Source organism: Canis lupus, chromosome 30, assembly GCF_048164855.1.
Source record: "Canis lupus baileyi chromosome 30, mCanLup2.hap1, whole genome shotgun sequence".
NCBI classification, from domain to species: Eukaryota; Metazoa; Chordata; class Mammalia; order Carnivora; family Canidae; genus Canis; species Canis lupus.
The window spans coordinates 31,159,655-31,181,702 of NC_132867.1; the positions used below are offsets into that span (position 1 = coordinate 31,159,655).

At 48.0% G+C, this 22,048-nt stretch overlaps 1 protein-coding gene across 2 annotated transcripts in view; it reads right to left on the reverse strand.

The window, feature by feature from the left end:
- Positions 1-813: 813 nt before the first annotated feature.
- URB1 (URB1 ribosome biogenesis homolog) overlaps positions 814-22,048 on the reverse strand; it is a 71,245-nt gene continuing 50,010 nt past the window's right edge. For both annotated transcript variants that reach the window (XM_072806753.1, XM_072806754.1), the window contains 11 exons: positions 19,815-19,986; positions 19,267-19,369; positions 10,387-10,547; positions 9,694-9,805; positions 8,170-8,276; positions 7,302-7,445; positions 5,819-5,928; positions 5,236-5,433; positions 3,855-4,096; positions 2,857-3,456; positions 814-1,606 (listed from right to left, as the gene is read on the reverse strand). In XM_072806753.1, the coding sequence (XP_072662854.1) occupies positions 1,425-1,606; positions 2,857-3,456; positions 3,855-4,096; positions 5,236-5,433; positions 5,819-5,928; positions 7,302-7,445; positions 8,170-8,276; positions 9,694-9,805; positions 10,387-10,547; positions 19,267-19,369; positions 19,815-19,986 (2,131 nt within the window). In that variant the 3' untranslated portion in view covers positions 814-1,424. The remainder of the gene's footprint in view (positions 1,607-2,856; positions 3,457-3,854; positions 4,097-5,235; positions 5,434-5,818; positions 5,929-7,301; positions 7,446-8,169; positions 8,277-9,693; positions 9,806-10,386; positions 10,548-19,266; positions 19,370-19,814; positions 19,987-22,048) is intronic.

Below are 22,048 nucleotides of genomic sequence, written 5' to 3' on the forward strand. Positions count from 1 at the left end.
GACTGACAATTCCTCCAGAGGAAGGTCGGCTTGGCCTCACCTGACTTGGGGCTGTGGGTTAGAGGGGAGATGAGGGAGGGAACTGATGAGCTCTGGAGACACCGCAATGGGGGAATGAGAAAGAGCATGTGGCCCTTCTTACTTGAATCTAAACACAGGATTCTGACTTAGGGATGGTCTCCAAAAACATGGTTGTGGGTGTTTGGGGGAGGATGGGGAGAGGAGGCAGTTGCTCCCTGTTTTCTAGACAATGAGCCCATATGTGGTGAGGGGACTGGAGGCAGAGAAGCATTACTCGTAACCTGGTTAAAAATCCTAAATTGTTGGAACGCCTGGATGGCTCAGTAGTTGAGCATCTGCCTTTGCTCAGGTCATGATCCTGGGGTCCTGGGATTGAGTCCTGTATTGGACTCCCTGCAGGGAGCCTGCTTCTCCCTTTGCGTATGTCTCTGTCTCTCTGTGTCTCTCATGAATTAAAAAAAAAAAAAAAAAATCCTAAATCATGAGAAACAACTAGAAATGAGCCTAAGGAAGATTGGAGGAATATGAAAGTGTAAATGTTTAAGCTGAGCCGATGGACAGGGAACGGTATTGTGCTGACCTGTGACCTGTGACCAGCCCCCGCGGCCAAGCTGCGCAGGAGGGGAGTGGGCACTCGGAGCTCTAAGTCCCCAGGCCAGAGCTCTCCTGAGGTTTGTCAGCTGCTGCTTCAATTAATACAGGAACCTGAAAAGCCAAATCTTGACCTCTAAAACATGGGTTTCTGTGAAACAAAATGACCTATTAAGACCAATCAAGAAAAACACAAAAGCCTAACAAAAATAGACATTTATTAACAACTTATAAAATCCCAAATCCCTCTTTTGAGACAGTTTAAAAAAATACAGGCTCTCTTCCCAAAGCAGAGGTCAAATCAATTTTATACTCTAAGGATCTAGCGTAACACCCTTTTACTTACTAAAATAATTACGGGCAGGAGCTCATTCACTCAAAAAGTTATACAAAGCTTTGCAAGACTTCTCATGGAAAGAAAAGCTGAAACATTTCACACTCTTTTATCTGACATATCATATTCTTGGACATTTTAGCTTAAATATCTACAAATCCCTTAGGTGCTCAGAAATGTTACTTCAATTTGAGGTCTTTTCTTTCAAGAGCAACAAAGCCGAGAGGAAGGGTCTTACCTTTTGGAACACTGAACAGGCTTGTGGCCCAGATGGACCCATGCCCATCACAGCTTTGACCACGTTGTATGCACAGTCCCTTGAGCTTAATACTTATTGGTGACTTAAATAAGTCAGCTTCACTTGTCAGGAAACTGAGTTAATATGGACAGAACTTGTCATTATATAAGCCTTGCTTGGAAATCCTGACTCAATGAAACTTCTAGAACCTGGTGCCAGGAGGTGTCAGGTGGCAGGGCGTCAAGCATCGGGGACTGAGGTGGCGATGTCCTTGCAGAGGATGACGATGGCCTCCTCATCACCACCTGGCGTGTCCTCCGCGGCGTCACAGATCATTTGGACATGACTTAAGAGGGTGTCTGGCCGCTGAGCCCCCAGCCAGATGTCCTTAATGTAGAGAGACACCAGGAATGCTGCAGCGGCTGAGGAAGAGGCGGACAAGATCATGAGGATGCAAACCTACTCCGCTGGAAAGTCAGTCATCCCTCAACCGCCCCCCCCCCCCCCCCGCCACACACACACGGGACCCGGGGGCTTTATCGCCACACACACACGGGACCCGGGGGCTTTATCAGGAGGTGAGGTGAGTGTTTGTTTAAGACAAACTTAAGACCCGTGCCTTTGCTTCACTTTGGGGTTAATCTTTGTTACTTTAAAGTTTATCTTTTTAGGTGCAGCTGGGGGGCTCAGTGGTTGAGTGTCTGCCTTCGGCTCAGGTCGTGATCCTGGGGTCCTGGGATCAAGCCCTGCATCAGGGGCTCTCCCACTCTCCCTGCTTGTGCTCCCTCTCCCTCTGTGTGTGTGTAAAATATATAAAATCTTTTTTAAGAAGTTAAAAATTAAATTAAAAAAATTACCTTTTAATTTGATCATGTGTGCAATGTAAAAAAAAGTTACTACAAGCCAACTTTCTTCCTGGTTCTGACCACTTGTGCAGAGAACCAGAATCGAGGTTTGAGAAAAGGTTCCAAGGCTCAGTTCATTTCCTCACGGAATAGGTGAGGAGAAAGGGTTTCCTGGGCCCAGACTCAACTCCCCAGCAGCATCCAGATGAAAGAAGAGGTCGCTCCCCAGGGGAGTTCATCTGCCCAGACTCTGGCCTACCCGCCTTCCCTGTCCCCTCCCATCCCTGGTGAAAGGAACAATCCTCTCAGATGGAGGCGGCCACACACACGTGGTCACAGGCTCCGTCTTCTCCCTTACAGTCTTTTAAAGCCTTTGGTCTTCGGTCATTCATTCTTTGCTGCATTTAAGCCTTTACTAAGGACCTGCTAAATGCTGAGCACATAAACTGTGGGCATATACGTACAAGTCTACACATACACACACGTCTGCAGCCATGTGTATGTCTGAACGGGCTGTGACAGGTAATTCTTCCCTTGAGTAACAGCTGAAAGGCAGGAAAGCCTCCACTCTGCACTGGTTCTGGGCACCTCTTTCCACTGTAAATACCGTTGTCACCGGGCTCTGACCTGAGAGCAAAGGCAAAGGCCTCCTCTCCCTTCACATCCAGGGCCTGATGGCAAACTATCTGTGATCCTCAGAACTCTGGCTGGGCCACACAAATACTTCATCGAAAGTACCTGATGGGTTCTAAGAACTGGGGGTTGCTCCCCAGCCCGCACCCATTCATGCATCCCCCTTCAGCCTTGGACCAAAGACCCAGCCTCACCTCGAGTGGCTTCATCCTCCTCCTGCAGACATGAAAGGCAGAGGGTCTCCATCACCGGGTGGAAGGGGCTCTGCTCGGGGCCCTGGGCCACCACCAACTGCAGCATGACCGTGTTGAACAGGCAGGCAACACTCTGCGTGGGCCCCACCAGCTCCTCGGCACTACAGAACCGGCTGTACAGCTTGAATATGTTACTCCTCACAGCGCTGTCCCTGAGAAGGTCAGCCACGACCACTGGCTGGGGCAAAATGTGGCTCTTGAGCCAGCGGAGGAGTCCTGAAGTCTCCGCCCTGCTCAGTGGGTGCTCAGCCACTGACCACAGCACCCAGCTGACCACCAGGGGAGCGGTGGCGTATGCGAGGCCTGGCGTATCGCTCTCGGGGGTGGCCTGGTCCACAGGCTCCTGGGTCCGTGCAGGGCTGGGGAATGCTGGCCCCCAGTGGGTCAGTATGGACCTCAGGAGGCCCCTGCATATCTCCAAGGTAGACGCCTGTTGCTCAGGGTCAGCAGTCTCCTCTGCCTCCCCAGGCCTCCTTTTCCGGCCCCGTGGGCCTTTGGCTCGGGCTGGCACGACAGGCTTATTCTTATCCTTGAGCATCTCTGTTACACACAGAGAGAGGAAGGCAGTGAGACTGATGCCTGTCTTCCCCACACTGATGCAGGAGGCAGGCAGGCAGGCAATACAGGGGGGAGGAGGGAAAGGCAGAGGAGGGGCAGCTTATAGGTCCCAAGTGCTGGCCCCTGCTTGGCTCCCACAGGACTGTGATGGTCACCACTACTCTTATGACGACCCCATCCGATCCTCAGCACAACCAGAACCACCCGCTATCACTCAGAGTGAGCGCCGACAGTGCCAGAGCTGGGACTCAAAGCCAGGGCTCCCCAAGGAGGGAGGACGCACCCTGTTCCTAAGCCTTGTTGGCTATGACTATGCTGCTCTGAGGGACAGTGCCAGCTGCACTGTGGGGAAAGCCAGACAGCCGGGGCCTGACACTCACTCAGTAACTCCTTGACTTGGTATTTCTCAATGGCTGCTCTCAGGTCCTCCTGGAGCTTCATGTCTCTCTCAAGGAGGCTCCATTTGTGCAGGAGGACAAGGACATCTTTGGTGGACAGCACTGTCTCGTTCACGGTGAAGCGGTTCATGTCACTGAAGGCCTGCATGACGGTGGCCCGGTACCTGAGCACAGACTCGAGTGCCCCGAAGAAGTGAGTCAGCTGGGCGGAGGCCAAGGTCGGCCTATGGGGAGCCAATGTCACAGACTGAGAAAAAGCTGCGTCCTCGTCCCGTAGCCCAGGACCGCGGTGGCTGGGTGGTGCCACAGGCCCAAGGGCGCCAGCGGTCCACCCACTACTCGAATGTACCTTCAAACAGATGTGGAAGTGGAGGACCCAGCACAAAGAACAGGAAAAAGCCAGAGTGCACCCAGGGGGGACCCAAGTCTCACCTTCATGCCAGAGGCACAAAAATTTCTTGGAAACCCTGGAGACCCGGAAGAGTGTGAGGGTCTGGGCACCAGGCACCTAACCAAACACTGCAGGACTGCTGACCCCGCTGTGCCTCAAGGCCGCTCAGACTCAGCCCCACCCAACCTGCTTATGGGCACTGCAGGAAATCCACTCTGAACTCGAGGGAATTTAAAATTCAATACCATCTGCTGCACACAATTTTAACATTATTTCAAAGAGCAATCAGTTCTCAAACACCAAATGTGTCTTTTGACAACCCTGGAATAAAAAAAATGGGTCTATTGGCACTGATTTAACAATTTAATTCATAAAGATGAAAGGCCAAATGCCCTGTGTTTTATCAAGAAAGCTCTCACTCAGATTATAATCCATTTGAGATCAATCTTCTGGTTCCAATCAGCATACTTCTGTTCCCAAGTCAGAACTCTGTGAGTACACAGGCTCTATTTTCTCTACGACAGTGCAATCTGAGGAGGATGTAGCTCTCTGAGGAAGTGAAGAGCATTATTCCAAGGGGCCAGATGAAAATACTGGAATGTTCTAGAAGATTCTCGGGTATATGAGTCTGTGTGGGCTCGCGAAAGCAAGTCTCAGGACACCCTGACTTTCTTAGGTTTAAGGTCATGGAAAACATATTCTTTCTACAGAACATCACTTTGAGTGCTTGAATCAAACGATCAAGTCGTCTGCCTACTAAAGATGACCCAGTAGGACACGTTTAGGTTTCTATAATATCGAATTCTCAGGGTCTTGGAAGGAGCCCCCTAAAGTTGAAGCAGAAAAACAGCAGCAGATAAAATTGGTTTTCTGATGCCACCTGCAACCAGCAGCAGCTGTGGAGCCGTGACCAAGGGGACGCTGAGAGGCGATGTCCACAAGTGACCCATGCCTGGCGGGGCCGGGGCTTACCTCAGGTGCTTCGTGAGCATGATGAGGACATAAAGGAACTCGTTGACCACGTGTAGGGCGAGCAGCTTCGGGGGCTCCTGGGACCCCAGCCTGCAGGAAGGCTGGCCCTCCAAGTCCGCTCCCTTGTCTCCCAGGATGGTCACCCAGAGTGTGTGCAGCAGGGAGATTATGTTGGACAGCAGCTGGGTCTCCAGAAACCTGAAACCAAGTGCAGAACGCTCAGCGCCCCATCCTCTCCCTTCGGTCACCTCGGCTGGAGCTGGGGTGGGTGGGAGCACGGGCCACACTAATGCCCGTGGGGCAGCACCTGGCGGTGGGTGGCAGGCTGTCCCCTCTCCCAGCAATTCCATCCGCTCACCCCCACTGCAGCCCCCAAGGCCCAGCATCGAAGTCAAAACAGGGAGCCTGCCACACAAATGCAGCTTCAGAGTCCACCTTCTAGCTGGATGACCAGCTGAAATCCCAACCGGAGAGTATGGGTTCTCCTGCACATTTCCAGTCACCCCTAAAGCCAGGAGACACCATGGTCTCTACCCAACCCTCTTCCCATCCAACACACCTCTCACACACACAAGGTACTTACTTGCTCTCAAGGATGTGTAAGATCCACGTTAAAAGGCTATAGTCCCGTAGGATCTCATACGCACACTGGGCGTCCCGGGCAGCATTCTGCAGAATTTCCAGGATCCAATTCTGAAAACCCAAAATGAAGAGTTACCTCTCGGTATGAAAATCAAATTTCCTCGAGCAAAGGAACAAGTTGAACAACATGATGGTATGTTACGCTTCCAGGTGGTGGCTGCACACGGAGCTTGCTTTGCTAAGTCTGGAAGAGGGGTGGCCGTGCCGGCCAGAGAACACGGGCCTTCACAGCAATTGCCAGGCCCCGGGGGTGCCCACTCCTGCTGGTCCATCATAAGGAAACCAACCCACGGGCAGGAAGTTGCAGCTCAGAAACCACATGGCCCAGATAGGAGGCTGGGAGAGAACGTGGAGTCCTGCTGTGCCCAAACAGCTAGCAGCCCATTTTGCCCACATGGGGAAACTGGGCAACTGAGGCAGCAAAAGTACCTTGGGTTTTAGCATCTGGAAAGGAAGACATAAAAGAATGGGACTGCCCCCTAAATGGTTAATTGGGTGTTTCAGAATTCTCACATGTCATAAAACATAAAAACTACCATATCCAAATTCCGTTTATTCCAGTGAGTATTTTACTCCTGACTTGCTCCCATTTACCCACATTTTATATACCATCAGATGCAAAAGCTGACGGGGCGAGCAATTAGTTCAAATACCAAAGGCTTTGCCCAGTGACTCTTTCCAACCACCCGTGGCATTGAGCACACTCTCACACGAGCTGTTGGTCAAGGAGATTCTTTTGTTGGCTCTGATGCAGTTGGTTTTAACTCCTGATGCTAGTTTCTTAGCTGAGTTTTCAGAATCTACAGCTTCTGTTCATTTAGTGACATTCTGGTGGCTCAAAACTGTCTCAGTGAAAGCACTTAGTCATTTAAGGAGGTTATTTGTCCCTAGACTTTGTAAGCCAGCTCCAAGGCTCACGACTTTTGGTCAGTTCCTCCCTCTGCACAGGCCTTACTCTCAGGCCAGGACACAGCCAAGAGGCCATGACAAGCAGCATTTCACCAGAGGACACACGGTGGTGGGTGCCAGCCCCACACGGCAATATGAAAGGCACTCATGGGATCTCACTTTCCCTCGTCGAAGTCAGTTTAATGGCAAATCAGTAGGTCGGTCATGTCCCGGCTGGGATGAGAACTCACATGGGTGTGACTTCCAAAGAAAACCTTCAGGGAAAATGGGGTGCACTGGGTGGCTCAGTGCCGGACTCCTGGTTTTGTTCAGGTCATGATCTCAAGGTCATGAGATTGAGTCCTGCATCGGGCTCCACCTTGAGCAGAGTCTGCTTGAGACTGTCTCTCTCTCTCTGCTCCTCCCCTGTTCATTCTTTCTCTCTCCCCACCCCCAAACCACCAAATAAATAAACCCCTCCTCCAAAAAAAAAGCACAGACTTTTTATTTTCAAACAGATTGTGGGACCTGCCTACCTGTGCCTCCTCGTCACACAGAGGGCTGCTGAAGAAGGAAAGGATGATGTGGAAGATTCCTCGCCTGGCGTAGAGATTGTAGCAGTGCTTGTCCCGCATCCCCTGCCGTAGGATCCCGAACACCCATTCCCGTTCTGTCTTTTGCTACGAGCCAGGCAAACAGAGACTACTGTTAATAAGTTAAAGCCCTTTTAACTGACGGCTCTTCAACCCCACTCTTTCCAAGTGGTGGCAACACGGCAGCAAAAAAATTTCCATTTCTGAGTATGTCATCTAAAGTCCTCAATAGTGGGGGCACCTGGGTGGCTCAGTTGGTGAAGCGTCTGCCTCTGGCTCAGGTCATGATCTCAGGGTCCTGGAATTAGCCCTGCGTCAGGCTCCCTGCTCAGCACAGAGTCTCTCTCCTGTCCCTCCTCTCCACTTGTGCTCTCTCTCTCTTCTGTCTCAAATAAATAAAATCTTAAAACAAAAAAACAACTTGATATTTGATTCAGTTTCTTCAGATCAGAAGTAAAGGAGCAAGTCAAGTTTAAACTCTGCACTGTGTTGACTCACACACGTGTCCTACAAAAGCATGTTTATTACTTAACCCAGGCATCCACCAAGAAAATATTAACGAGAATGCCATAAAACTTAGGCCTCTGAAGTAGAGTTTTTAAGGTGTGAGAAGCCACCGAAAAACGAATGCATGGAATGAAAAGCATTTCTGTAAGAGAGCCTACGTGACCTTTCCCCTTCCTGACCTTGTTCCAACAATTATGCTGCTGTACCGTCAACAGTATCTGGGGGAACATGTCAGAATGACAGCAGGGACTAATAATCCAATGGAGGAGTCTTTTGGGGATCCCGGGGACTTCAGAAGCATTACCTCAAAGTCCGAGCTGTAGAAGAATTGGTAGAAGCCAGGCACTTTGTTCATATTCAAGTACTCATGTGATAGCAGGAACTTGTTGATCTTCAAGTACATGTGCTCCTCTGAGAACAAAGGCAGACAGTGGCTTACCGCAGGCACCAAGCGCCACCCCCATGCTCTGCTGGAGGTGGGGAGCAGGGGTTGAGGGAGTCAGGCATAAATCCCTGCCCTGTGGAGCTTTTGTATCCTTATCCAGATCCTCAGTTCTCGAGAATCAGACTGCAGTAAGACTGCCCCACTCTATGCCGCATACAGGCTTTCTCCCCCGGTTCGGAAACCACTATGGGATGTTGCTCACCCCCCCAACAGCAGCCTCCTACTAAGCTCCGATCAGCAGGTATGCAGAGGGAGACTCGATCAGGTCACACGGAGAGCTGGGGGCTGACACCCACGCTCATCAGCCTCTCACTGAAGGGCACTGTCACAGCACAGGAGGCTCACACACCCCCAGGGTCACTTTGCTCTGGAACGCAATGACACCAATGTGGACAGACACCTCCTCCACCCTGCGTTGCTTCCCACTCTGGGATGGATCACCGCTTCCATCCTGTACAGACTGCAAGGATCCTCGGAGGCCACCCCATGACCACTGCTGCCCAGGCCCCTGACCCTGACATGAGGTCTGAGGCAGCAGAGGCTGGACCAGTCACCGAAGCTTCTGCTAAGACATTTTCTTAACAAGTGTCTTTTTTCTTTAGAGTCTACAAATGACTGTCTTCCCTCCTATAATTTCTAAGGGGAAGAAAAATCATAAAAACTATACAGGAATTGGTGGATACCAGATCTGAATTCCTATATCAACCTGGCTGGAGATGAACTGTGGGGCCTTGGACACACTATCTGATCTGGGGGGCCTCAGATGGGCGGCCACTGCCTCACTGAATGTGACCATGTGAGACTCCAAGAACCCCATGGCCTGTAATGGTGCCAACATCTGTCTTCATGCCACCTCGGCAGTGGTAGCTTGGGGTGAGTCACAGAAGGAGCTGGTTCTCGGGCCCTAGCCAGCACCTGCGCGGTGACACATGGGCCAGACACCTTCTGGCTAAGGACCCACAAGCCACACAGACTCTCATTTCCAAGTACGGATCCGCAGCTGCTGATGGACAGACTTCCCATGTCAGGCGCCCTCCTGTGCAGGATCCACCCCGCCCCCCCAACCCAAGTGCTGTGATATGCGTGTACCTCAGGTTTACACATCTATCAGCAAATGCAAATATGTACTCCGTGCCTCTCTTGTATACACTGGTCTACACTGGGCTTTCTCACTGTTTTTTTTGTTGTTGTTTTATTTTTTCTGATTTCACTCACAGGGGCCCATACAGAGCTTCCTCACAGTCATGCTTTGTTCCCTGGCCACTTCTGTGGACATCCATGTGGCTCACTGTTACATGCATGGGATGACCCAGACAGGTCCTTTCTCACACGTGTGATGGATAACGCCTGCAGGATTAAAGCCAACAAATGGACCAGTGGTACCTGGTTTCAAAATCTGCAGGGCTGCCTTGGCAACGAAGAGAGTCAAGGTGAAGGTGAGTCTCATATTCTGCGTTCGGATCCCATTCCGGACTACATCTAACAGGTAAAGTAGCTTAAAACCAAGAAAAAAAGGGGGGGAAAGAAAAGGACAAGAATTTTCAGAACTGTGACCAACCTTGTCTTATGCAAGTTTTGCTGGGTTGCCTACTCTTCACATCCCAGAGGCCACTGAAGATGATGCTCATGATGGCAATGCCCCTGCTCACTGCCATCTCAGAAACACTTCTGCTTTTCCTTGAGGACCAGACATGTGCACAAGGGCAGAGAGAATCCCTGGCCCCACGCCTCGACAATCCAGTCTGTTCCCCTTCCCTGCCACCTTGGAGCATGGACTTTTGGGGCTCAGTGTGTTCTGGACAACAGCTGCCTTAACCACGGAGTTCAGACCAGAGAAACTGAACTGCTTTGCCCACCTACAGCCAAGAAGTGTTTGAAAGGGGAGAGCTTTCTCAATCTCCCCAAAGGTTGAGAACTAGAAGCAATCTCCAGCATCAATCCCTAAAAGGGAACGGACCTGGCTCTTTATCAGAAGTCTCCTGCCAACATGCCTATGTGTTCCCCAGAAATCCTTCTACCAGACCCAGTGGAAAGCCAGCTCTCTGAGGTCTGCCCAGGACCCTCAGCCCTACTCACCTGGGACTGCTCTCGGAACCGTGCCCCCTCTAGGTGCGAGTAGTAGGCTGCGAGGACGTAGTAGGCTGCAGCTCGCATCTGGGGGTCATAGCTGCTGAGGGCTGCGACAGTTAGGCCCAGAGAATTGGAATCCAAAAATTTTCGACAATCCACCACAAATTCTATGGAAGTAAAATACGGCATTTAACACACACACACACACACACACACACACACACACACACACACACACGGGACGATCACGATGCTTGTGTAACATGTAGAATTAAATTTCCTTTTGCATTTTGCCAATATCAGCTATGAGTGAGTGATACAAGAAATGAAGTCTCTCCAGCTCCCCTTAACTTCCACTTAGGTTGGATAAAAGCCTATCTTCTTTTGCATGGCAATAATCCATACTTGCAGCTTCTAAAATGCTTGTCGATCCCAATCAGGATTATTTCATTACTTCTCACAAGCATTCAACAAGCCAGAGAAGAATGGAGGTGCCATTCAGACCTGAGATACAAGATCCCAGCATGCCGGAGGCCTGGGAAACACGACTGGGAAGCTGGCAGAGAAAAGCAGCTCCCTGTCTCTATCTTGTTCAGCCCGCAGCATCTGGATTCCTAGCCACAAACATCACTCTTAAAAATACGAGAGGCAGGGAGGCTAGAAAATTCAGTCAGTGCAAACCTGTCTGACCTTTCAATTTCCTTATTTTTAAAGATTTTATTTATTTGAGAGAGAGAGAGAGAGAGAGGGCACAAGCAAAGGGAGAGGGAGCCCAATGTGGGGCTTGATCCCAGAACTCTGAGATCATGATGAGCTGAAGGCACTGAACCACCCAGGGCCCCTGGCCCATCAATTTTATGAAGGGTTAACTTATACCCATTCTCCAACCGTACTTCTTTCCTCAAACAAACAAAAATGTCACAGAAGAGTGGCTTACCAAGCTGGAGCAAAAGTTAGAGTCTAAAGAGCTTGCTCGCTGATGTCCGTCTGTCACCCGTGAGGCCTTGTGAAAACTCACAACCACTTCAGGAAAGGACATGACCAAGAGAGAAGGCCAGATATAAAAGGGAACTCACCGGACCACAACTTGAAGGATGTGATTACCAATAACAAAATTCAGAACACTTTAAATCCTCTTTAATAAAGATCTAGGCCTTTTTACAATAAAAACACATAAATACAAATAAAATGCTTTTATAACATAAACACATCACAAATTATGTGATAAGAACTGTGAAAGGGGATCCCTGTGACTCAGTGGTTTAACGCCTGCCTTCAGCCCAAGGCGTGATCCTGGAGTACGGGGATCGAGTCCGACATCGGGCTCCCTGCATGGAGCCTGCTTCTCCCTCTGCCCGTGTCTCTGCCTCTCTCTTTCTCTGTGTCTTTCGTGAATAAATAAATAAAATCTTAAAAAAAAAAAAAAAACTGTGAAGAAAAGCCTTAGAACAAGGATAGGTCACTGTGTTTAAAAATGATTAAGCAGCAGGTCTGGTTATGATAATCACCCACGCAGACGTTCTTTAGACTGAGTGCCTGGTGACCTGGTTAAATTAGGAACCAAACACAAACCAACTGACGTGACGACCCCAAATGTGTAATCTTGGAATATACTACTGATACAAGAAATACCACCAATAATGTTTTTAAAAGGTCACTTTTTCCTTAAAGTTAGACTTAAAAGGATAGCTTTGGCAATTAAAAAAAACCTGAGAATAAATAAGAAGAAGAAAAATTGTAATCATCAGCTACTTCTCTGTAATCCAAACAGCTCCATAGGCATATAATTGTCTCCAAATGGGTGGCTGCCCAAAAGCATAGAAATTCCTTTAAACCATCAAGTTTCCTTCTTCAGGAGTAGCAGAGCTCCTTGGACCTTCCACCAGCATCTCCCCTGAGGGGTGACCAATGGTGATGCAGACACATACATACTGTTCCCTTCCTCTGTCTCAATGTTTATATCATAACAAAGAATAACCAGGCTTTCCACTTCCAGCCACGAGAGTGGCAGAAACCTGATTTACCTGTCCACTGGAAGCAACTAAAAAACTAGAAATGAAACAAGGATTTTCAAGACATTGGACATGAGGCAACAATTGACAACAATCTCTGAGAGAAAAAACAAACAGAATGAAACTTCTCACTGTCCCAGCTTGAAGCCTGGAGATTTCTAGGCTAAGACACAGGGAGGGCAAACCTAGGCAGAGACAGGAGAACTCAGAGTTGTGCAGACAGAGCACACAACTGGGAGGCCGAGGTGGCCAGAGTGCACAAAGGAGAGGCCCGGAGAAGAGAGCTCCAATCAGAGCACCAGAGTCTTCAGCTGAGTGCCACTCGGCAAGAGTCATAAGGAAGCTACCAGAGCCTGAGGAACAAGGGGAACACGGGGAACACCAGGCTTGTACCTGCCTGGATGTAGGTCCTGTCCCCACCAGCCAGGGCAAAATCCTCGCAGTTCATAAGGAGAGGGCAGACTGCTCAGAAGGATTTAAAGTCAGCTGTGGGGCGAAACACTGCTGTAGTGCCACTTCACAGAGATTCAAAGCAAGACTAGAAGGATCAAACCATCTCTAAGTAGCTCAAAGGTGTCCTAGAACAAGCTCAAGAACATTCACAGGAATATAAAAATATCCAGCACCAAACAAGGTAAAACTCATAATGTCTGGTTTACAACAAAAAATTATCAGACGTTAAAGCAGGAATACAGCCCATTAGGAGAGAAAAATCCATATGAAAATGACTCAGATACGACAAAGGTAATAGGAACTAGGCTTCTGTTTTAACTACTACAACTGTATTCTAGATGTTCAAGAAGCTAGAGGAAACACTGAGTATGTTAAATGGACACACAGAAGCTATAAAAACTCAAAATGAGGTTCCAGACATGAATATTAAAATGTCTGAGATGAAAAATGCACTGGAGGGGATTATTGGCAGATTAGACATTATAGACAAAGAGATCAGTGAACCCTAAGGCAGCAACAGAAATGATCCAAATTGAAACACAGAGAGGAAAAAAAAAAATAAAACCTGGAACAGAACATCAGTGAGCTGTGGGACAATTTTCAAGCAGGTTAATAATATTTGTGCAATTGGAGTCTCTGAAAAGTTTGAAGAAATAATGGCCAAAACTTTCCCAAAATTGACAAAAACTTCATAAATGTAGAACCAAGAAGCTCAGTGAATATCCCCAAATACAAGAAACAAATCACACTAAAGCACACTCTACTTACATTGCTTGAAACCAATGAGTAAACAAACAAAAAAATCTTCAAAGCAATCACACAACAAACAGAGAAACAAAATAAGAATGACAGTAGATTTCTTTTTTAAAGTACGCTCTGTGCTGATCATGGAGCCCAACGCAGAGCTTGAACTCATGACTTTGAGATCAAGAGTCTGATGCTCAACCAACTGAGCCCCCCAGGCATTCTGATAGGTTTCTTGTTAGCAACAATGTAACCCAAAATCAGGTGGCAACATCTTTTAAGTATAGTAAGAAAAAAAAAAACTTGTCAGCCTAGAATTTTATACCCTATGAAAACCTTTCAAAAGTTCTTTTTTTTTTTTTCCCTATAAAGAAGCTGAAGAATTGATCAACAGATGTGAACTACAAGTTCTTCAACGAAGTGTCTGGGGCAGAAGGAAAATGAAAGAAGATGGAAATCTGGGTCTACAAAGAGGAGTTAAGAGAACCAGAAATGGTAACTGTAAGATGGTGAATATAAGACACTTAAATCTCCTTAAAAGGTAACTAACAATTTGAAGCAAAAATAAAAACATATTGTGAGGCTTATAGCATACAGCAGTAAAATGTCTGGTAAGAATAGCATGGAAAGTGAGGTGGGGCACAAGTGGATTGATTCTACTGTAAGGTGCTTCTACGTATCCATGAGGTAGTATAATCTCACTTGAAGGTAAACAAATAAATTGGTGAGTTCTATTAACCCTCAAGCTACATACACATACGCACTGTAGCTAAAAACCAACAAAGAAAACAAAACAGAATCAGATCAATAATCACATTAAATGTAAATGGTGTACACATCTTAATTAAAAGGGAGAGATGGTCAGATTGGGCTTCAAAAAGGCAAAACCCAAGTACATCTGTCAACAGAAAACCACTTCCAATATCAAGACGCAGATTAAAAGGATGAAAAAAGAACAAATGAAAGACTTTTGGGCTCTAAGAGCATACAGACTAAATCTCATTTCTAACAAATGACAGTGACTGGTTTTGATGAAAAGTGGCTCAGCAGCTTAGTGCCTGCATTTGCCCCAGGGCATGATCCTGGGGTCCCGGGATGGAGTCCCGTGTCGGGCTCCCTACATGGAGCCCCGTGTCGGGCTCCCTACATGGAGCCTGCTTCATCCTCTGCCTAGGTCTCTGCCTGCCTCTCTCTCTCTGTCTCTCATGAATAAACAGAATCTTAAAAAAAAAAAAAAAAAAAAAAAAAAAGGCAGGGAAAAAAACCCCCAAAGCTTTAAAAAAGCAACCAACTAGGATAACTTTGTTTAGGAGAAGAGATGTGTTAAGGTACACCTACATACCTATACACCAAACACATGTAAAGGGAATGTATTTGGGAAAGAGAACAGTCTAAACATTCAATATTACACTGGCTAAAAACAGCTAGTACTCAGCTGCCTAGGGTATTTTTAGTAATCACTGACGTTCTGGAAGACAAATGGATTTTCCACGCGTCCCTGAGGAAAAGTCAATTTCATGTCTGTGGTCACCTGCTGTTCTATGAAGTCTTGGTTTTGTTAACACTTCAGGAGGAGAGCTGCCCTGGGGTGCTCAAAGTATAGCAGGCTATCAAAACATAGTTATAAATGCCACTCTCTGTTTCAGGAAGCTTGCACATAGCAATTTGGCCTTCTGATAACAGATCTTTGGATTGAAATGGTTTAACCAGCACAATTAGCAAGGATTAAGAGAAAAAGACCCCCAGGTTTTATGGGCTTCGGTGGTGTACAGCCGTGCTGCCAGAGTACCAGGAGCTATCCTCATGTCTCTTCCTCGAGGGTGGCCTGGCAGGTGAGCGAGGAGTCCACAAGGACCTGTGTCCCCATGGTCTGGTGACGAGGCTCAGAGAACTGCACACTGGCCTCTCTGTTCTGTGATGTACGTGAGTTATGAGCTGAAGCTATCAGCCCAGTTCTGTTGAGGACAAGAATTCACTGTGGAAAAAGCATTTGTCACTGCTGCTGCTGCGAACAGCCCTGGCTGACCCTGTTTGTCAGCCAAGGACTCAACGCCGGGAAGCAGGAAGGTTAAGAAAATAGGTTCCCATTTGCAGGAAAGGCTGAAATGGAGCTGCGAGGCTATGGTTTCTCTGACGTCTGGCAGCCACGCTTAAAAACTGATCATCTGCTCAATTTAGGATTGCAAGACGTCAGGAACACTGGGACCCAGGGGCCAGTGCGGGAAGTGAGCACGCTGTTGAGGGCTTCTGCTCCGTACCCAATGTGAAGGAATCTCACAAACACAATGCATGGTGCATGGAGCTGAGACAAAAGAACACATCACGTAGAGCACCATTCCCATAAAGTTCAAATACAGGGGGATCCCTGGGTGGCGCAGCGGTTTGGCGCCTGCCTTTGGCCCAGGGCGCGATCCTGGAGACCTGGGATCGAATCCCACATCGGGCTCCCGGTGCTTGGAGCCTGCTTCTCCCTCTGCCTGTGTCTCTGCCTCTCTCTTTCTCTCCGTGTGACTATCATGAATAAATAAATTTAAAAAGAAAAAAAAAAAAAAGTTCAAATACAGGGCCCTGGCTCCTGCTGCGGAGGAAGGGGGTACTGCCTAGGAAGGGGGCCTGAGGAGCTGCCCGGTACATTCTGCTCCTTGATCCAGCGGTGTTTTCAACAAAACTCCCACTACACACACAGGATTTGTGGTCGTTCCCATATACCACGCTTCAATAAAAGCACACTTAAAACATTCTTTATGCTTACTTCTCTGCCAAGGGCAGAAGTGAAAAGAAAAATACATGTTAAAAATAATTCGAGAAATAAATTCATGATTTAATTCAACAACAATAAACCTAGCCTACACTGCCCACATGCTGTTCACAGATTTCTGTTCTGTTCAACTTACCATTTTACTGCTAGAAATTTTCCTTTCCCTACAAACCGGTGTGCTTCCCTTTATCAGACAACAAAATTTGTTTAAAACATGCTTCTGCCTTTGGTTCTGGATGATAAGTATTCCTGAGCAAAATTTAATGATCTAGTTTGTCTCGTCTGTTCTTTTTAATTTTTGTATTTTTAGATCTTTATCCACCTCTTTGCTTTTAAAGATTTTCTACTTTGTTGTGAAAGATTTTAGTGTAATTGGTATCTTAAGCTACCACAAATCTTCTTTAGGGTAGACATGTTTAGCAAATTTTCCTATCCGCATTATGCCTATAAAACTCAAAATAGGCTGTATTTGGAGATTTTCTTAATTTAAAAGACCATTTAATACTTCTCTCAACAAAGGCCTCCCAAACACTGTCCACCCATCCAAAAAGGGTGGCATTTGAGATTCTGAGAACAACACTGTGTCCTAATCTTAGGATTTTTATTAGTGTTTTCCAAGGTTTTTTTTTTTGCCTTCTGTCTCTCTTAAAATCTCTGAAGGGAGGGAGCAACAGACTAAGTGATTTGCTATAATCCACTCGAGTTATCTCCTATTTTCAGACTATGGAAAATCTATTTTTGTATTTGATAAGAAACAGATCTCATGGGGGCTGAAGGCGGGGGAAGCAGAAGAGCCTCCGGGCCGCACACTGGTCCCTGTGGCTCTGTTAAGTCCCAGGAAGATCTCTGCTTGCCCAGCATGGTGATCGGACACTGGTAGGAAAGGTCCCCACTGCCCCTGCTCTCTGGCAAACAAAATCTGGCTAAGCCACAGAATGTCATGTTCACTGAGGCTGGGGGGCCACGGCAACCCCAGGGGTCACCAGTGAGAAGACCCAGCTCCGTCATCTTGTTCTTAGGAAAGGCAGCGGTGCAGGATCAGCAAATCTGTTCACACGTACGAGCACCAGAGCATAAAAGGACGACTGTAAGTTGAAAGAGGGACAAAAGAGCATGAATAAGGAGCCGTGGTCTTCCGCTGCACCAAAACCCAGGTGGCCCGGGGGTCCCTGCAAGCCTCACGCTGCCGTGCCAAAGAGCAGAGACACAGAACACACGCCTGCACTCGCCCACCACGCCTGCCCCTGGGTGCCCTCCGTGGGGGCCTGACTGGAGTCATGACAGGCTACAAGGAAGCAAGCGAGGCCCAGGAGCACATGCGAGGAACAGCTAACACATGTCCCTGCTTGGAGGAAACAACGGCCGGAGTTCAGGTGGGAAGACAGTGTCACCACACAGCCTTTGGTACCACCTGAATTTTGAACTGTGACTATATCATCCAAAGTTCAAAATTACTTAAGTTACATGTAGAATTCTGGGAAGATGGAGCTGACGTTATTTTCTCTGTTTTTACGAGTTAAGTACAACTGAAAAATCCTGGATTGATGGAAGATGACTATAAAAGGTGGAAAGGAAGCTGACCAGCTAGGGGTCTTCAGGTGAATTCCCTGAGCTTTCTTTCTGCTTCTGGTGTCCTAGATTCTGAGCTGAAGAAGCCAGTGACCAGAAAACCAACTGGCACAACAGAGCCTGAAAACAAGCCTGCTCTCTCTAGTCTCTAGATAAAAGACTAGAAAAGGAGCAGCCTGACAAGACAAGAAATCTGGACAACAGCTCTGCTCTGGCCAAACATCTCAGAGAAAGCCCTGGCCCCGCTCTCACCCACGCCAGCAAAGGCGGAGTGTGGGGCCTGTCAAGTTGTGGGACAGGACCCCAAGTCCCCTGCTGGAGTGGTGTTTGTCAGAAAAGGCCCAGAGAGAGGTGGGGGGCAATAAACAGAGGCCCCTCCTGCTCCCCGCTGGGCATCAGAGGAGGCCTCCTCATCAGGAGAGGCCCAGTGAGGAGCAGCCACAGGTCCCTCCTGCCTCTCCCAGCAGTGCAGGCGTGATCCGTAAAAAGAAAAATTGACCAACTGAACTTGCTCAAAATGAAGAACTTAAGCTCTGTGAAAGACGTTGTCAAGAGGATGACAAGATAAGCTATAGACTGGGAGGAAATATCTGTAAGTCACATATCCAACAAAGGACAAGTATCTAGAATATATAAAGAACCCTCAAAACTCAACAGTAAAAAAAAAAAAAAAATCCCATTAGAAAATGGGCAAAAGACACGACCAAACATTTCACTGAAGAAGACATACAGATGGCAGATGAAGCAGAAGACACTTGTCGTCATTAGCCGTCGGGAAAACGCAAATGAAAACCACAATGAGATAACATTACATGCCTATCGGTGATGAAATACCACAAACCAGCAGACCTGCCGCACCTGGGAATCAGACACTGGTCCTCACCAGTAGGTGCACATGCATGCATGTTTGTCATCTGTCTCCTCCCTACGTTCACTCAACAAAGACTCCTACCCTCTGGCTACTAGACACAAAATGCAGTTTCACTTTCTTAAACCAAGCAGGCTCTCGCTTGATCTCAAGGATAAAATCTGATGCTATTCAATCATTATCTAGTGAGAATTCAGAAAAGGCCCTTGCCATTGAGAATTAGGAAAACATCAAGAATGAAGGGATGCTCCCAGATTTTAAAATTACAATTTTTTTTAAATCACTGTATATTCAAAACATTCACTGTTACTTCTGAAAATCACTGAAATGAAAAGGTGAGAAGGTGGATGAAAGCCCTTTAGGATTAACAACGAGCCTTCAATTACCATGGTGGTAATTCCCATGGACACCTGACTGCGGTCACAGCCCTGGCCACGCACAGCAGGTGCTGCTTCTCCCGCCCTGCCAAGGGCCATGGTTACCTGGCCTGGTCAGTTCACTGAAGAGATGTAGGAGAAAGCAGGGATCATAAAGACCGTCGAGATCCACTGTGCTCCGGTCCTTAAATATCAGTTCCTGTGTGTCCTGAAATAGCCCGAAACGAACAAAAATGTGTGGTTTGGCCCCGTAAATGTAATAACATGTGAATGCTTATCCTTCTACACCTAGAGTTCAAGTTATTTTGAATATTCAAAAGCATAAGAAAAACCCCACCAGTGCTTCTGCATGAAATGGTTATCTTTGGGATCTGCTTTAAAAATTAGTCTTTCAGACAGGGAATCATAAATGGAACAAGCATGGCCAGTGTTGATATTGGCTGAAGCTGAGTGACAGGTCCACAGGGGTCCTGTCTTGGTACCTGCGTACACAGTTGGAATTTTACTCAAATGATGTTAATGATCCATAAAAGAAATAGCGTTTGTATCTTACGGTATGCTAAAGCTGAGGGTGCATACAGAACCCCCAAAGGGGCGAGCAGAACAACACCCTCTGCCACTGGGAGTGCTCCCTGATGACCCCACCCCCGCACCTCGGGGGACAGCAGCCTCCGGTTCTGGGGGAAGTGGAGGATGGTCTTCATCATCCGGTCCCGATCCAGCAGGCGGAGGATGTCCCCGACGCTCGGCTGCTGCCACAGCGACTTGCCCAGGCTCCGGCACGTCTTGTGATGCTCCACCGCTGCCGGGCCCCACAGCAACACTCTGGAGCCGGGGAGGGGAGAAGAGACAGAAAAGAATTCATGATGACAACGAGGACCATCACAATCACAGGTAGCTTAGTCGAGCAGCAAGCACATGCCAGGCATTGTCTGGGGCATGTGACATGTGTTCTATCATTTAATCCCCGTTGTAACAAAGGAGGTGGTGGGGGTGGTGGAGGCAATGATGAGGGTGGAGGCAATGATGAGGGTGGGGGGGACGGGGTGGGGGGGATGATGACAGCTGCATGGAGCTTATGATGTGTCACTTATTCTAAGCCCTTCACCTATGTGACAACCCCTCCCCTCCCTAAGGTAGGTACTCTTATGATCCCCATTTTGCAGATGAGGGAAGACGCACAGAGAGGGTCAGGAAAGTTGCTCAGCTGGTCACTTAGCCCAGCTGGTTAGTGGCAGAGCGGGAATGCAAAACTGAGAAGTCTGGCTCCAGAGTCCAGCGGCTGGGCCACAGCAGCTCTGCCCCCACAGCCTTTTAGCTGTCCCTGCCTCGAGTCTACCATATGAACGCCTCTACCTGGTATGCCACCAGCACCCGCTACAGCTGCCCCAAGAGACTACCTTCCCTTCCTTCTACTTCTCTCCCCACTATCTCCCACCCACCTCCCCACCAGTGGAGGATGTTCCCTGAAAGCCCAGCTCTCACGGGGGCCACTTCTCTGCCCCACAATATCTATCAGCTGTCTCCTGGATGGAAATGATAGTTTTTCCATCTGATACTTAAGATCCTTACTAACCAGCCTGTCCGGCCTTCCCACCACCTTTTCCCTACACATATCTTGTGATGTACATAAGTGGACCCGCTCACCATTCCCAGAAATGTACTGACTTTCCCGACTCCCAGCGGTGGTGACACTATTCCCTCCGAGTGGCACCCCCAGGCTCCTCCAACCAACTCTCACCACCATCAAATCCCTCCAGCGCCAACCGGGTCATGAAGCATTCCTTGACTCCCCTAAGGAGAGAGTGCTCCCCTAACAGCTTAGTTACATCAACAAAGGCCAATTAAAAAGTTACATTTACAATAATCCGATCCCCTTAACAGACAGCAAGGCTGCGTCTCACTCCTCTGGGTATTCCCAGTGACACTGGTCCCAGCACCCTGTAAAACAGCCAACGTTCAAAGAACACCTATTTAGTTAAATATTTCTAAACTGGAGGTGCCTGGATGGCTCAGCAGTTAAGGGTCTGCCTTCAGCTCAGGTTGTGATCCCAGGATCCTGGGATCGAGCCCCACATCAGGCTCCCTCTCCCACTGCCCCTGCCCTGCTCATGCTCTCTCTCATGTGCTCTATCTCAAATGAACAAATAAAAATCTTAAAACAAACAAACAGACAAACAAAAACCTTCTAAACCAAATTCTAGGGCAGCCCCGGTGGCATAGCGGTTTGGCGCCGCCTGCAGCCCAGGGCGTGATCCTGGAGACCCTGGATCGAGTCCCACGTCAGGCTCTCTGTATGGAGCCTGCTTCTCCCTCTGCCTGTGTCTCTGCCTCTCTCTCTCTCTCTCTGTCTCTATGAATAAATAAATAAAATCTTTAAAAAAAATAAATAAATAAACCAAATTCTAAATACAGACTTCTGGGGATCCCTGGATGGCTCAGTGGTTTAGTGCCTGCCTTCAGCCTGGGGCATGATCCTGGAGGCCCGGGATCAAGTCCCATATCGGGCTCCCTGCATGGAGCCTGCTTCTCTCTCTGCCTGTGTCTCTGCCTCTCTCTGTGCCTCTCATGAATAAATAAATAAAATCTTTAAAATAAATAAATAAATAAATAAATAAATAAATAAATAAATAAATAAATAAATAAATACAGACTTCTTTCTATGCAGGTCAATAAGAGTCACTCAAGTCAAAATATAAATCAGCCTCTTCAGGAGGCTGTTCCCCAGTGGGGAAGCAGGCAAGCAGCTGACAGACTGGAGACACCCGTCGATGGGGCCCTGTCCACTGGTGGCAGATCCTTCCACCGGCCGTCCACAGAGTTTCCATGTGCTGGAAAGCAGAGTTCCGCTACTCCAGGGGTGGAAATGGATGTGACATGCAGGCTG